Consider the following 14,406-nt stretch of genomic DNA (forward strand, 5'->3'; position numbering starts at 1 on the left):
GGGGGGGCGGAGAGGAAAGGGGAGAATAGAGAGGACAGGAAGGGCTTCAGAGCCGCCGAAGCAGGGCAAAGCCTTGCAGCGAGACCCTGGGAAGGTTTACTCTCAACAAGTAGGTGGTTTCAGTCTCGGCTCTGGCGTGTTAAATGCAGGGCTTTTTTGGAGCAGGAACGCACAAGAACGCTGTCCTGGGGTGTGGCCTAATAAGCAAATGAGTTCTTGCTGGGTTAAATGGATCGCCTCCATGGCGTCCCTTGCAGGGGCTGAGAGATGGGATTTGGATTTTGCAAATCAAAGTAAATTCTGAGTGGCCGAGAAGTCAAGGGAGGGAGTGAGGGAGAGGGTGGGTAAGTGGGTGGGGTGGGGTGTATGTGTGTGCTGTCGCATAGGAGGAATCATTCGTGCTGATTGGCTGCTCCAAATACAAACTTAGGCCAGTGCTCTCTTTATCTGCACTTTCGGGTGTGCACAGGAGTGCAGCTCCTGAACCTTTTTGAGGGTTCTCCTTCCTCCTCCCCACTTACCTTGTCCATTGAATAGTAGGTGCAGCTGCATAACAATCCCTGGATTAGAAGGGAGCAACCAGTCAACCACCAGGAACTCTGCCACACACCCAGCAACCCTCATTAACCCCTGAAGAAGCCCACACTACCCTTTCTCCGCTTATGTGATTCTTGGGTGGCAGGTGGCTTGCTGGCCTTTTGACTGGGGGGGGGGGCACCCAGGAGAGTCCCAGACAAGTGAGGCCTGCTTGGTCTGGCTGCATCTCTAGCCAGCCCAAGCAGGCCTCGCTCGCTGGGGGCTCTCCTTTCTTGCATCAGATTGCTTTTGGCTGGGGGTGTGTGTGGCATATGCTAATAAGTTATGCTAATGAGCACCACCTATTTTTTCAACAAAACAACCCCTATTTACATTATTTATAGATCAAAGTTTGAGTTTAGAGGCCCTATTAAGCCAAATTTTTATTCAAGGTATAAACTTTTGTATGCAGCCCACCAGAATAGTCCAGATTCCTGCATTTTGAAAGAAAGGAAATATCAGTCTATATCTGTGCAAGTTTTTTCTTAAGTTTTTTTTTTTAAATTAATGGTGATGAAGATGAAAAATAGGGAAGGGGGAACAACTTATATTAAATTACCTTTGTTATACTTACACAATATAAAGGTTGATGGAGTTCCATTCCATTCGGCTTAATATGGGTAGCCAGGGGTGGAATGCTAGCGAAACTGATCCCTCTAAACTGGAAGCCAAGCCAAATTGGCATCTCTTTAAAAGCTTGATATGTAATATAACACATTTACATTAATCCTGATCTGCAAACTACAACAAGGGCTCTCCTGATCCACTGGGGTAATCCTTAGGTGTCTCTCCACCAGCGTCAGTGATGTAGCACTGTTCTGTTTTGTTTTCTTCCTGCCTTTTGGATATCTTTCCAATTTGGTGTAGTGGTTAAGTGTACGGACTCTTATCCAGGAGAACTGGGTTTGATTCCCCACTCCTCCACTGGCAGCTGCTGGAATGGCCTTGTGTTAGCCATAGCTCTTGCAGGAGTTGTCCTTGAAAGGGCAGCTTCTATAAGAGCTCTCTCAGTCCCACCTACCTCACAGAGTGTCTGTTGTAGGGGAAGTAGATAGATTGTTAAGTGCTTTGAGACTCTGATTCAGAGAGAAGGGTGGGGTATAAATCTGCAGTCTTCTTCTCTTTCTTCACAGCCCAGTAAATAAGAGTGTCTTTCCAGTCAGAGGCAACTGAAGAGAAAGGGGAAGGAGATGGAAGAGAAGGACCCAGAAGGCCCTAGACCTGCCAAGACATCAAGGAAGGGTCCCCATCCGATCCAAGCAGAGAGTGGTGCTGGATTTTGGGAAAGAGCTGTGCCAGAGATCTTGGCTGAGGGCACTGTGAGTGCAGACGTACACAGGCGATGCTTCCGGCAGTTCTGTTACCAGGAGGCTGACGGGCCCCGAGAGACTTGCAGCTGGCTCCATGGACTTTGTAACCAGTGGCTGGAGCCAGAGAAGCACACCAAGAAGCAGATCTTGGACCTGGTGATCCTGGAGCAGTTCCTGGCCATTCTGCCCCAGGAAGTGCAGGACTGGGTCAGAGAATGTGGGCCAGAGACCAGTTCCCAGGCAGTGGCCCTGGTTGAAGGTTTCCTCCTGAGTCAGGCGGAGGAGAAGAGACAGGCACAGCAGGTGAGGGGTTTTCATTCACTCAGCTCAAGCAATGACCTTGATAGACTCCTTTCCTGGGATTAGATGTACGGATACTCCATCTCGTCCTGGTGATTTGTTTCTCCCAGTGGTTCTCAGTTCAGCTTTACTTTCTAAAACTCTACAGTCTTCTTCAAAAGATTCTCCCTGAAGGGAATCTGTCCTCCTTTCATCTTTTAAAAAATAGTTCTTCAGTGTATTGTGCCCAGAAAACTGAACCCTGGTTCTTGCCTCTGTGGTTAAAGCAGCTCTGGTGGTGGAATCAGCAATGAGGAGTCTGGGAATGGGTCAGGATCCATCTCTTCAGCCTGTTCCATTCCTTCTCTTACCCCTCTCCCTTGCTGTTTTCAGGTGCGGGGAGGATCCGTGAAGGAGGAAGCAAAGTTCTCTGAGGCAGAAGGAACTCTGTCAGAGGAAGGCCAGGGGGTGCAGGCCCAGGAACACGTCCAAGATGCCCTGTCAAGTGGTAAGGGGGCCTCCTGTCAAGATGGGACCAGGACACACAGTGAAGTTGTTGGGCTGAAGGTTCACAGCAGGAGAAAAAGGAAATACTTCTGCAGACTACAGGGAAATGGTACCATAGGATGCAGTGATGGCCTCTTCACCATTTCCTGTGGCAGTGAATTCCACATGTTAATCACCCTTTGGGTGAAGAAATACTTCCTTTTATCCGTTTTAACCTGACTGCTCAGCAATTTCATTGAATGCCCACGAGTTCTTGTATTGTGAGAAAGGGAGAAAAGTTCTTTTTTCTCTACTTTCTCCATCCCATGCATGATCTTGTAAACCTCTTATCATGTCACCCCGCAGTCGACGTTTCTCCAAGCTAAAGAGTCCCAAGCGTTTTAACCTTTCTTCATAGGGAAAGTGTTCCAAACCTTTAATCATTCTAGTTGCCCTTTTCTGGACTTTCTCCAATGCTATAATATCCTTTTTGAGGTGCGGTGACCAGAATTGTACACAGTATTCCAAATGAGACCGCACCATCAATTTATACAGGGGCATTATGATATTGGCTGATTTGTTTTCAATTGGCCTTTTTTATTGCAATTGCACACTGTCCTGACATTTTCAGTGAGTTATCTACAATGACCCCAAGATCTCTGTCTTGGTCTGAAATGTGTTAATAATAATAATAATAATAATAAATTTTATTTCTACCCCGCCCTCCCCGCAAAGCGGCTCAGGGCGGCTAACAGTAAATAATATATTAACATAAATAGTAAAACATTAGATTAACAATTAAAATTACACATAAAAACCCGTTAATTCAATTAAAATACTTAATTTACATTACATTATATATATATCTGGCAGTAATAGCTGTTCTGGCGCTGATTCTGCCAATTTAAATGGTGTTAAAGATGGCGGTTCTTCGTTCATTGCAACTCAGCAGTCCGTATCATTATAGGCGCGTCTAAAAAGGGCAGTCTTGCAGGCCCTGCGGAACTGGTCGAGGTTCCGCAGGGCCCGCACCTCCTCCGGGAGCTGGTTCCACAGTGCAGGTGCCGCAACTGAAAAGGCTCGCACCCTGGTGCTTTGGAGCCTGGCCTCTCTCGGCCCAGGGATGGTCATTTTGTTTTTACTTGCTGACCTCAGTGCCCTCTGGGGTTCATACGGGGAGAGACGGTCCCTTAGGTAGGCAGGTCCTCGGCCATATAGGGCTTTAAAGGTAATAACCAACACTTTGTACTGGACTCGGTAGATAACTGGCAGCCAGTGCAGTCCGCGCAGCCCCGGCTGTATGTGCTCCCATTTCGGGAGCCCCAGTAACAGCCTAGCCGCCGCATTCTGCACTAGCTGCAGCTTCCGAGTCCGGCACAGAGGTAGCCCCAAGTAGAGGGCATTACAGTAGTCCAATCTTGAGGTGACCGTTGCATGGATCACTGTTGCGAGGTCGCGGCGTTCCAGGAAGGGGGCCAACTGCCTTGCCCGCTTCAGATGAAAGAATGCTGACTTGGCAGTGGCTGCTATCTGGGCCTCCATTGATAATGAAGGCTCCAGTAAAACACCCAAACTCTTTACCTGGCGCACTGGTTCCAATGGTGCGCCGTCGAAGGTTGGGAGAGCTATTTCCCCTCCCTGGGCGCCGCGACCCACGCAAAGGACCTCTGTCTTCGCTGGGTTCAACTTCAACCCACTCAATCTAAGCCACGCCGCTACAGCCTGCAAGGCCCGATCCAGGTTCCCTGGGGCGGAGCCAGGCCGGCCGTCCATTAGTAGATAGAGCTGGGTGTCATCTGCATATTGATGGCAACCCAGCCCAAACCTCCGGACAATCTGGGCAAGGGGGCGCATATATAATGTTGGCAGCATTTATAACTTCTTGGGGCTCATGGGGTTCCTGGTGCTTCTCTTCCACCTCTCCCACAGTTTAATAAGGGTATTAAGTGTAAACAAGACAAGAGCTGGTTCTGCACTATGGTTGTTCCGGGGCAGGCTTCCGTTTCTCCCTGGAGCAAGCTGGTGATTTCGCACCAGCTGCTCTGTGCTGCCATTTTGCCCCGGGGCAACCCGCGATTTGCCACGCAGCAGAGTAAACCCAGGTTTAGGCTGCTGCATGGCATATCATGGGTTGCCCCGGGGCAAAATGGCGGCACCGAGCAGCTGGTGCGAAATCACCAGCTTGCTCCAGGGAGAAACGGAAGCCTGCCCCGGAGCAACCATAGTGCGGAATCAGCCCTAGATTTCAGAACCCTGTGAATGGGAATGCATAAGCAGGATTCAGCAAACAAAATAGGAATCCGAGGGTAAAATTCTTCCTTCCAACTTTGTTTCCCTTGCAGGAAGTGAAGAGATGTTATTGAGCCATTTTCATTGCAGAGAAGTGGAAACAGCTGTTCAGCCTCTCATCCAGGTAGGAGGGAGATGAATGAGGGATAGTTAGGGCCCCCACTTCTTTCTAAGGGATTCTTTTTCTCTTCCTGTCTGAGGGACAGAGGCTCTGAACAACATTGTCTTTACACATATTGAGTTCTGCATTCTCCACCTTCACAGAATACCCGTCAAGAGTGTAGTCTTTGCCTGGCATGATCCCAGATGAAGGAATCTGCTTTTTCTTTCAGTCTATATTTTCCTTTGAAGAGGTGGCCGTGTATTTCACTGAGGCGGAGTGGGCTTTGCTGGATCTGGGCCAAAAAGCTCTCTACAGGGAAGTGATGCTGGAGAACTATGGGAGTGTGGCCTTTTTGGGTAAGAGTCTTTTATAGGTGCCAGAGGTGCAGATTGCTGCCATGGGGATGATGCATGAATCAGAAGTTTGAACACCAAGATATGTTTGTGAGGCCTGCCCAGCTACATGGCCGCCACTGGGTGCGTTAAGGATTTGGGTGACTGTGAAAGTGATGTTCAGCATGGACGGGTAGAGTGAGACAAGCCACACCACTGACCAAACGGCAACTGAGGCCAGTGTTGTGGCCATCACTCAAGGCAGAGAGGGTGTCTTGACCTGAGGCCGAGGTGGTTCTGAGAGGCTCTCAGAAAGACTCTGGAAGGAGTCAGATCCCAATTTCTCTCAGCTGTCAGCTTTTACAATATCCCCTTCCTCAGATGGGATTATGGCCATCCCCTCTGACTGAAATCTGGAAAAGATCCACTCTCCTGTAGAGTACTTAGAGTTGTGGGCTTTGATCTTGACCACAGTTCCACTCTACCAGAATAAATTTTCCATTTTCTTGGATTTCTTTCCTTCTGTTACAGGAATTGCTGGGGGGGGGGGGGTCTACTCTTTTTATGGAGGGAATTAACAGAGCCAGGTAGAGCTTTAGGAACGAGATGCCACCTAATATACCGGTAATAATTCATATATATATATATATATATATTTGGTTTGGTTATTCAATCATGAAATCATGATAAAGAAAATAATTTTACTAAAAATAATATGACAAAACATACACACACACACAATTAAACTAACACATTCACAGAGAAGAGGAATGGATAGGCAATGAAATTTGTGGGGTGAAGAATTTATAGTTATGTTTCCAGTGAGTAGAAGTCCATGGAGAAGAACAGCAGAACAGCCAGCGCTCTATTGTGGAAGTAGCAAAACAGAGCTTGGAGGTGCAAATCTGATGGTGCCAAAACCACATTTGACTTAGGAATATCTGTGGACATTGGGGGTGGAGCAAGGGGACTTTGTGGCTGGAGCCAGAGCAAGGTCGTGAGTGTGACAAGCATGAATGAACCTGAAAGGGTGGGGGCAGGGCCATCACATTTAAAGGGACTGCACGCCTTTTAAATACCTCACTCTCTCCCTCTCTCCCTCCCTTCCTCTCTCCCCCCCCCCGCCCCCGCAGTGGATGCTGAGACAAATGAGGAGGATGAGAAACTGCAACATTTATTGCCAGATGAAGTCAAGAATGAAGATGTGAGAAGAAATGTTATGATTCAAGGCAGGCCTCAGAGGCAGAAAGTCAGCTGCAGCGTGAAGAAGTGGGATAACTCCATTCCTTGCGAGGGTGGGAATTTTCAAGAAGCGATTCACATGTTGGAGGAAACATACAAGTGCTTGGAGTGTGGAATGAACTTCTCAGATCAAAACCAATATAATCTCCATTTCAGAATGCACAGTGGAAAGAAAACCCATCAATTCCTGGAGTGTGGAAAGGCCATGATTCACAGAGCAGAGTTCCTTGAACATCTAAAAACACATACAGGAGAGAAACCTTATAGCTTCTCAGACTGTGGCAAGAGCTTCTCAGAGAAATCGGACCTCGTTCAATACCAAAGGATTCATTCAGAAGAGAAGCCCTTTATCTGTTCAGAGAGTGAAATGATGTTCTTGGATGGAAGAAAGGGTAATGTGCATTTTTCAAAGCATGGTATACTGAAAGCCTATAAGTGCTTTCGGTGTGGAAAGTACTTCAGATTCAGATCACAACTCCTTGTGCACCAAAAGATCCACACAGGGCAGAAGCCCTTTGAATGCTCAGAGGGTGGGAAGAGATTCAGTCAGAGTGGCAGTCTTCAAAGGCATTTAAGAATCCATGCAGGGGAGAAGTCTTTTCAATGCTCAGAGTGTGGGAAGAGATGCAGTCGGAGTGGTGATCTTCAAAAACATTTAAGAACCCACACAGGGGAGAAGCCTTTTGAATGCTCAGAGTGTGGGAAGAGATTCAGTCACAGTAGCAGTCTTCAGGATCATCTAAGAACGCACACAGGGGAGAAGTCTTTTCAGTGCTCAGAGTGTGGGAAGAGATGCAGTCGGAGTAGTGATCTTCAAAGTCATTTAAGAACCCACACTGGGGAGAAACCTTTTGAATGCTCAGAGTGTGGGAAGAGATTCAGTTACAGTAGCAATCTTCAACAACATCAAAGAATACACACAGGAGAGAGGCCCTTTGAATGCTCCGAGTGTGGAAAGAGATTCAGTCGCAGTAACAGTCTTCAAAGTCATCTAAGAACACACACAGGGGAGAAACCTTTTGAATGCTCAGAATGTGGAAAGAAATTCAGTCGGAGTTTCCATCTGAAACAGCATCGAAGAACCCACACAGGGGAGAGGCCATTTGAATGCTCAGAGTGTGGAAAGAGATTCAGTCGCAGTGGTGATCTTCAAAGTCATCTAAGAACCCACTCAGGGGAGAAGCCTTTTGAATGCTCAGAGTGTGGCAAGAGATTCAAAAACAGTGGCACTCTTCAAATTCATCTAAGAATCCACACAGGGGAGAAGCCTTTTGAATGCTCAGAATGTGGGAAGAGCTTCAGTCACAGTAGCACTCTTCAAAAACATCTAAGAACGCACACAGGGGAGAAGCCTTTTGAATGCTCAGAGTGTGGGAAGAGATTCAGTCAGAGTGGCACTCTTCAGTATCATCTAAGAACCCACACAGCGGTGAAACCTTTTCAATTCTCAGAGTGTGGGAAGAGATTCAGTCAGAGTGGCACTCTTCAAAGACATTTAGGAACTCACGCAGGGGAGAAACCGTTTGAATGCTCAGAGGGTGGGAAGAGATTCAGTCAGAGTAGCACTCTTCAAGAACATCTAAGAACCCACGCAGGGGAGAAGTCTTTTCAATGCTCAGATAGTGGGAAGAGATCCGTTCGGATTGGTGATCTTCAAAATCATTTAAGAATCCACACAGGGGAGAAGCCTTTTGAATGCCCAGAGTGTGGGAAGAGATGCAGTCAGAGTAGTGCTCTTGATAGTCATTTAAGAACCCACACAGGAGAGAAGCCTTTTGAATGCCCAGAGTGTGGGAAGAGATGCAGTCAGAACAGTGCTCTTGAAAGTCATTTAAGAACCCACACAGGGGAGAAGCCTTTTGAATGCTCAGAGTGTGAGAAGAGATTCAGTCACAGTAGTACTCTTCAGCAGCATCAAAGAACCCATACGGGGGAGAAGCCTTTTCTATGCTCTGAGTGTGGGAAGAGATTCAATCACCGAGGCCATCTTCAAATTCATCTAAGGACCCACACAGGGCAGAAGCCTTTTGAATGCTCACAGTGTGGGAAGAGATTCAGTCAGAATGGCACGCTTCATAATCATCTAAGAACCCACACAGGGCAGAAGCCTTTTGAATGTTTAGAGTGTGGGAAGAGATTCAATCACAGTAGCAATCTTCAACAGCATCAAAGAACCCACACAGGGGAGAGGCCCTTTGAATGCTCTGAGTGTGGGAAGAGATTCAGTCGTGGTAGCAGTCTTCAGAGTCATCTAAGGACACACACGGGGGAGAAACCTTTTGAATGCTCCGAGTGTGGGAAAAAATTCAGCCAGAGTTTCCATCTTAAACAGCATCAAAGAACCCACACAGGGGAGAAGCCTTTTGAATGCTCAGAGTGTGGAAAGAGATTCAGTCGCAGTGGTGATCTTCAAAGTCATCAAAGAACTCACACAGGGGAGAAGCCTTTTGAATGCTTAGAGTGTGGGAAGAGATTCAAAAACAGTGGCACTCTTCAAATTCATCTAAGAACACACACAGGGGAGAAGCCTTTTGAATGCTCAGAGTGTAGGAAAAGATTCACTCACAGTAGCACTCTTCAAAAACATCTAAGAACCCACTCAGTTCAGAAGCCTTTTGAATGCTCAGAGTGGGGGACCTGGCTTCAATCGCTGGCCAACCAGAAGCCATTATCTGCTGCTCCCTGACATCTCGCTCCTAAATTAATTATAATTCACTATTCTAAAACAAACTAGACTTGAAATATGCTGCCTAAGGCCTTTAAGGGTAATCAAAAACAAAAGAAAGTCCTGGCAGCTTCCACGTTAAACAGAGTTTTTTGCCTCGGTTGAAGCAGCTAACACCACCTCAGCTCTTTTGGGCCAAGGAGACACAAACACTGCTGACTCTTGCCTAACGACATCATATCTACTAGAAGCGTTAATTAGTTTTAAAATACGTTTAGCTTAAAGAGTTGGGAGGTGTAAGCTGCAGACAGGTATGTGCTCCCATACTATAGGTCCATGGGCAGGGCAGAAGTTTCTTCCCCAGCCCACTGTTCTGGCCTCCCCTAGATCTACTCAGTTTTCTAAGTTTCTAATGTATGTTTTATCTGTTAATGAACTATATTATCAGATCAAAACAAGAAGATAGAAGACTTCAAGAATTTAAGAATGTGGGAAACTATTGTTCGTTTTAAAGCATAATTAATGATTGTTTTAAGGTTAAAAATATAACATAGTTTAAATGTAAGACCATATTACGTTGATTTTGAAAAATAGAATAGTTAACATTTAATACTCATCAAAAGTAAAGAGAGATAATGTACACTGTTATGGTTATATACAATAATTTAATTAGTTGTATGCAGTTCTTCAATAAAAACTCAGATTGAATGCTCAGAGTGTGGGAAGAGATTCAGGAACAGTGGCAATCTTCAGATTCATCTTAGAACCCACAGAAGAGAAGCCTTTTGAATGCTCAGTGTGGAAAAAGATTCCGTCAGTGACCATCTTCAACAGCATCAAGGAATCCACTGAGGGCAGAAACCTTTTGAATAGACATTTAGTCAGCGTGGCTATCTTCAACAGCATCCAAGAACCCACACAAGGATAAGTCCAGAGAGGGATTTTGAACTCAGTTGTTATGAGGATATGACATAAATGTCACTTTGAATGGCTGGGTCACAGGTGCCATACAATGTAATGGCAGGTACCAGAGATATAAACTTTAGAAAGGACATAGGCAAACCCATATATTATTTTTGCTCAATATTCAAAAATGTGTACATAATTAACAGCCTTACAGTGCTTCCTTTATTTTGCAGTTTTTGATAACTGCATCAAAATCTGGAGTCAGTATCTGTGCTGGAACCATCTTGAATGTGCTGGTTAGGTGCATTGATTTATGGAGATTTGTTTCAGAATAAAGCAGTTCACAGACATATGTTTTCCCAAACATAGACAGAATCTTAGAAGCAAAAGTCTTAAGTTGGGGTTAATTTGGACCCCAAAACCGGTAAAAGTTGATAATGCCAACTTCAGAAAACTTATCCTACCATACCACATCACACTGCTTTCCTGCATGTATGCAATCGTATTTGTGGTATTCATTGGTAGGTGGGGAGCAGTGTGAATGTCCCATGTCAACTGTACTGACTCACTGTATGTAAGCCACCTTCAGTATGCCTCCTGCCTTAGAGAAACTTTTCCTGTCCATCTCCCTCCCCTCACTCCTCAGCAGAAGTAGTTATCTTCCCTATTTGAAAATTCACTTCCTCGCTACACATCAATAGCAACTTTTTTCTCCACAACCCTGGAAGCATTTTTGTGTATGAAACGGTTTCTTCCCCATTTAGAGAGTCTAAAAATGTTGTTTGGCAGGAATTTGGGGCATAAATCAATCCTAAAGTAATCGTTTTTTCACCTAAGTGTACCTTTGATAAATATATCTTGAACCTGGGGATCTACCTTCATGTCTTTGAAAGAAAATTGATCCTTTCTTTGATAGGATAATACCAACTCCCTATGCCTTAGAGGAGCCAGGGACCTGAAACTGAACTGGAAACCAGGAAGAATTTAAAACTGGGTGATCACTATTCTTCAAATGGGACTCTTGGATAAAGTATGGTTTACTTTGGAGTAACTAAAGTGACATATGTTCAACAGTGTTTTTTAAACCATGAACGTTAAGAGATAAGAATTTATAGGAAGCATTTAAAACCCTCTTATGCTATCTGTCAGCTGTCTGATTGTCGTTCAAATTTTTGGGGAGTTTTGTTGATCAACCGCTACCTATTCTGTTTGATTGACAGTCCAGTTTTGTTGATCAACTGCTACCTATTCTGTTTGATTGACAGTCCAGGATGGGCAAGGGAGAATCGTCACACCCCAGATATTCAGCATGCACCTCACCATCTTTGATCTTATTCCTCCAACCCACATCCTTCCAAGAGGTGGTTTTGATATCAATGGGAGGAGGAGGATTGTCAGTCAGTCATAAAAAGGTAAAGGTCCCCTGTGCAAGCATCAGTCATTCCCAACTCTGGGGTGATGTCACATCACATTTTCACAGCAGACTTTTTACAGGGTGGTTTGCCATGGCCTTCCCCTGCCATCTGCACTTTACTCCCAGCAAGCTGGGTACTTATTTTATTATTATTTATTATTATTTTATTATTTATTTCATTTATATCCCGCCCTCCCCCACCAAGGCAGGCTCAGGGCGGCTAACAACATTCTACAATCATACAATAACAAGTAAAACCTTAAAATTACAATATAGAGCAATAAAACATTAAAATATTAAGTTAAAACCAATCCAGTAATACAGTTGTGATGCGGTATAGATCTTTAGACCGCATTGGCGGACCCTTGGTTACCGTTTTTCCTAGCAGTCCGAGTATGCTAATTTAAAAAGGGTGGTCTTGCAGGCCCTGCGGAACTGTTCAAGGTTCCGCAGGGCCCGCACCTCCTCTGGGAGTCGGTTCCACAGGGTAGGGGCCGCGATCGAAAAGGCCCGTGCTCTGGTACTCTGATATTTAATTTCCTTCGGCCCAGGGACAGTCATTAGGTTTTTCCCGGTTGACCTCAGTGCTCTCTGGGGTTCGTATGGGGAAAGACGGTCCCTCAGGTAGACAGGTCCTCGGCCATATAAGGCTTTAAAGGTAACGACCAACACTTTGTACTGGACCCGGTATATAATCGGCAGCCAGTGCAGTTCACGTAGCCCCGGCTGTATATGTTCCCGTTTTGGGAGTCCCAACAACAGCCTGGCCGCCGCGTTCTGCACTAGCTGCAATCTCCGGGTCCGGCACAGAGGTAGCCCCAAGTAGAGGGCATTACAGTAGTCTAGTCTTGAGGTGACCGTTGCGTGGATCACTGTTGCGAGGTCCCGGCGCTCAAGGAAAGGGGCCAGCTGCCTTGCCCGCTTCAGATGGAAGAATGCTGACTTGGCAGTGGCTGCTATCTGGGCCTCCATCGATAGTGAAGGCTCCAGTAAAACACCCAGACTCTTTACCTGGCGCGCTGTTTTCAATGGCGCACCATCAAAGGTCGGGAGAGCTATTTCCCTTCCCAGAGCGCCGCGACCCACGCATAGGACCTCTGTCTTCGCTGGATTCAACTTCAGCCCACTCAGCCTGAGCCATGTCGCAACAGCCTGTAATGCCCGGTCGAGGTTCCCTGGGGCGGAGTCGGGCCAGCCATCCATTAGTAGATAGAGCTGGGTGTCATCTGCATATTGATGGCAACCCAGCCCAAACCGCCGGGCAATCTGGGCAAGGGGGCGCATATAGATGTTAAACAACATCGGGGAGAGAACTGCTCCCTGAGGCACCCCACAATCCAGTGTGCGCCTCCGGGACCGCTCGCTCCCGATAGCCACCCTCTGTCCCCGACCTAGGAGAAAGGAGGAAAGCCACTGCAAGGCCGACCCCTCAACCCCAATGTCGGCGAGGCGGCGCGTCAGTAACCGATGGTCGACTGTATCAAATGCAGCCGACAGGTCTAACAACATCAGTACCGCAACGCCGCCCCGATCCAGTTGCCGTTGGAGGTCATCCACTAAGGCGACCAGCACCGTCTCCATCCCATGGCCCGGCCGGAAACCAGACTGACATGGGTCTAGGACAGAAGCGTCATCCAGAAACCCCTGTAGCTGCTGCGCCACGGCCCTCTCAATAATTTTACCTAAAAACGGTAAATTGGACACCGGCCGGTAGTTCGCCAATTCAGCCGGGTCTGCTGTAACTTTTTTCAGGAGAGGGCGGACCAAAGCCTCTTTCAGAGGTGTTGGAAAATGCCCCTCTAAAAGGGATCTATTTATGATGTCCTGTAAAGGACATCTAAGCTCCCCTTGGCAGGATTTAATCAGCCAAGAGGGGCAAGGGTCCAGATCACATGTTGTCGGGCGAGCAGCAGAGAGGACTCTGTCGACTTCCTCCAGGCTGAGTGGGTCGAAGTGGTCCAGCACTAAACCCGAAGACAGGCACGGAGCCTCAATTTCACTCACTGTATCTAATGTGGTAGGCAGGTCTTGGCGGAGCAGCGAGATTTTATCTGCAAAATATTTCGCAAATGCCTCGCAGCCTATTTCTAATTCTCTAACATTTGGTTTGCCTTGTGGCAACGTTGTAAGATCCCCAATTATTCTAAATAATTGTGCTGGGCGCGAATTTGCAGATGCAATCTTGGTTGCAAAGTAATCTTTCTTTGCAGCCTTGACTGCCATCTCATAAGACTTCATAAACGTTCTATAGGATGTTCTCGTTGCTTCGTCCCGAGTATGCCTCCATTGCCTCTCTAGTCGTCTGAGCCCTTGTTTCAGCTGGCGCAACTCCAAGGTGTACCATGGAGCCAGCTTCATACGAGGGCGCAGAGGGCGCCGGGGTGCAATTTCGTCGATAGCCCTGGACAGCTGGCCCTGCCATATTTCCACCAGGTCATCGAGGGAATTGCCAGTGGGCCAGGGATCCCTCAGGGCCGTTTGGAACCGTTCCGGGTCCATCAGGCCCCGAGGGCGAGCCAAAATAGGCTCTCCGCCCATACAGGGTTGGGGCGGCATCCCCACACGGGCCTTAAGGGCTAGGTGATCCGACCATGGTACCGCTTCTACGGCGATATCGTTCACCAAAATCCCGGCTGCAAAGATCAGGTCTAATGTGTGCCCGGCCTGATGCGTGGGAGTCGTAACAAATTGAGAGAGTCCCAGTGTCGCCATGGACGACACTAGGTCCATCGCCTGAATGGAGGCCGTGTCGTCGGCATGGACGTTGAAGTCACCCAGGACCATAAGCCTCGGGTACTCCAACG

General features: G+C 47.0%; 1 protein-coding gene across 1 annotated transcript; it reads left to right on the plus strand.

The window, feature by feature from the left end:
* Positions 1–10,538, plus strand: LOC132585281 (zinc finger protein 420-like). The gene is made up of 6 exons (XM_060257087.1): positions 1–109; positions 1,710–2,189; positions 2,559–2,673; positions 4,994–5,064; positions 5,273–5,399; positions 6,509–10,538. Exons 2-6 carry the CDS (start codon positions 1,767–1,769, stop codon positions 9,301–9,303), a joined length of 3,531 nt encoding a protein of 1,176 aa, XP_060113070.1. The 5' UTR covers positions 1–109; positions 1,710–1,766; the 3' UTR covers positions 9,304–10,538.
* The last annotated feature ends 3,868 nt before the right edge of the window (positions 10,539–14,406 follow it).

The sequence above is a fragment of the Heteronotia binoei genome, chromosome 16 (genome assembly GCF_032191835.1).
Source record: "Heteronotia binoei isolate CCM8104 ecotype False Entrance Well chromosome 16, APGP_CSIRO_Hbin_v1, whole genome shotgun sequence".
Classification (NCBI taxonomy): Eukaryota; Metazoa; Chordata; class Lepidosauria; order Squamata; family Gekkonidae; genus Heteronotia; species Heteronotia binoei.